Raw genomic sequence first — 1,720 nt, 5'->3', positions numbered from 1 at the left:
GATGTCATTCGAAACTTTTAAATAGGCATTTAATTAGCCTGTGTGTGTTGCCTCTGAACAAAACCCTGCTGGGAGCCTTTGGAGCGCTGTATTCCAAAGAGGCGGTCAATATGCAAAATTGATGACTACACTTTCTTTGTGGCGGGGCCATTGTGCCCCGGTTGCTTATGAAGTCTAATCCAATCATAAATTGCAGCCCCGGACCAATGGAGAAGCCGGGAGCTCGCCCTGAATGAAGCTCAAGTGGAGAACTTTGTTGAACCCCATTGTTGGGGCTGTCACTTTTGAAAGAGCCTCAGCGGGGCTGACCACTATAAAACCCACGGTCCAGGAGGAAGGGGCAGAGAGAACTCCGCCGGGCTCGCTGGCTGGATCTTTACCAAGGCAGGGTTGCGAAGCAGAAAACAAAAGCAAACAAACAAACAAGCAGGCGAGCGGCCCCAGCCCGGCTCCGCGGACGGCCCCTGCGATGATGTTCCCCAGCCTCATCGCCCCTCCGGCCGTCTACCCCAGCCTCCTGCGCCCGACCCCCACCCTCACCTTGCCTCAGTCGCTGCAGTCGGCTTTTTCCAGCCATTCCAGCTTCCTGGTGGAAGATTTGATCCGGATCAGCAGGCCCGCGGGTTACCTGCCCAGGACTGCCCCCCCGCCCAGCATGTCCCCCCCAGCCTCGGCGGCCAGGACGGACTCGGGCACKCCGGAGCTGCCCAGCTCCACCGCCGCCGGCTCCAGGAGGATCTGTTCGCCGCAGACTTCCAGCAGCGACTCCACTTTCCTCAAGTTTGGAGTCAACGCCATCCTCTCGTCCACGCCCCGAGCCGGTAAGGGAGGGACGGCCCGAGCCCGCTGGGCACTCACCGCCCGCAGGAGAAGGGTGCCGGGCCCGGGGGCAGAGCCGGGAGCCGGGGCAGSAAAGGGAGGGAGGGAGGAGCCGGCCAAGAGCTGCAGAGCTCTCCGGCATCGCTCGTGTTTCGAGGGCGAGGGGCAGCGCCGGCCCCGCTCCGCCGCGGGACGGAGGAGGGGTCCCAGAGACGAGGGGGTCCCCCGGCCGTGTCTTYTGGCTGACCCTGTCCTCACGGGTGCCGCTTTGCTGGCAAAACCAGAAAAAAGTGCCGCTTTTCCTCGGCCGTTCAGAGTTCTGTCTGGTTCTTTAATTTTTTCCTAAAAGTACCGCAGTGTTGGTTTCCGGACCAAGCGGCAGAAACCCAGCCGTGCTGTCGGCAGAGTCCAACTGGCGCTTACCCTCCGTTTAATTTAATTCTGTTTATTTACTAGAAACCTCCCCCGCGTTGCTTCAGAGCGTCCCGCCAAAGACTTTCTCCTTCCCGTACTTTGAAGGATCCTTCCAGCCCTTCCTCAGATCTTCCTATTTCCCAGGTAGGTGTTTAAAGGCGCCCCTTCCTGCGGGAAGGGCGGGCTCCTGTCCCGGCACAGCCCGGCGATGYCTCCGCGTCCCCTGGGTTCCCCCCGGCGGGGTTACGCCGCAGTTCAGAGGTTGGAGGGAGTACAACATTCAAGCATCAGTCGCGCCAATTTGCTGCCCGATTTAGCACAGGCGGTGACTGCCTGACATTCCCTGCCCGCTCCCCCCGCTGATCCGCAAATTAGCCGGGATTGTCACGGTGCCGAGGCCAGGCGGGTCCCCTCCCTCCCTCTCTCCCTCCCTTCCTCTCTCCTTCCCTCCCGCCCGGCCGGCGCTGAGGTTTCAGCACCACGAGGA

At 61.2% G+C, this 1,720-nt stretch overlaps 1 protein-coding gene across 1 annotated transcript in view; it reads left to right on the top strand.

The window, feature by feature from the left end:
* Nucleotides 1-469: 469 nt before the first annotated feature.
* The window catches only part of DBX1 (developing brain homeobox 1), a 3,676-nt gene continuing 2,425 nt past the window's right edge, over nt 470-1,720 (top strand). Inside the window, exons 1-2 of the mRNA XM_057383638.1 lie at nt 470-821; nt 1,276-1,377. Coding sequence (XP_057239621.1) covers nt 470-821; nt 1,276-1,377 — 454 coding nt within the window. The remainder of the gene's footprint in view (nt 822-1,275; nt 1,378-1,720) is intronic.

This window comes from Malurus melanocephalus, unplaced genomic scaffold (assembly GCF_030028575.1).
Source record: "Malurus melanocephalus ecotype Western Australia unplaced genomic scaffold, MMel_1.1 scaffold_647, whole genome shotgun sequence".
Classification (NCBI taxonomy): Eukaryota; Metazoa; Chordata; class Aves; order Passeriformes; family Maluridae; genus Malurus; species Malurus melanocephalus.
Note: the sequence above shows the minus strand (reverse complement) of the source record. Positions and strands in the feature narration are given on the sequence as shown.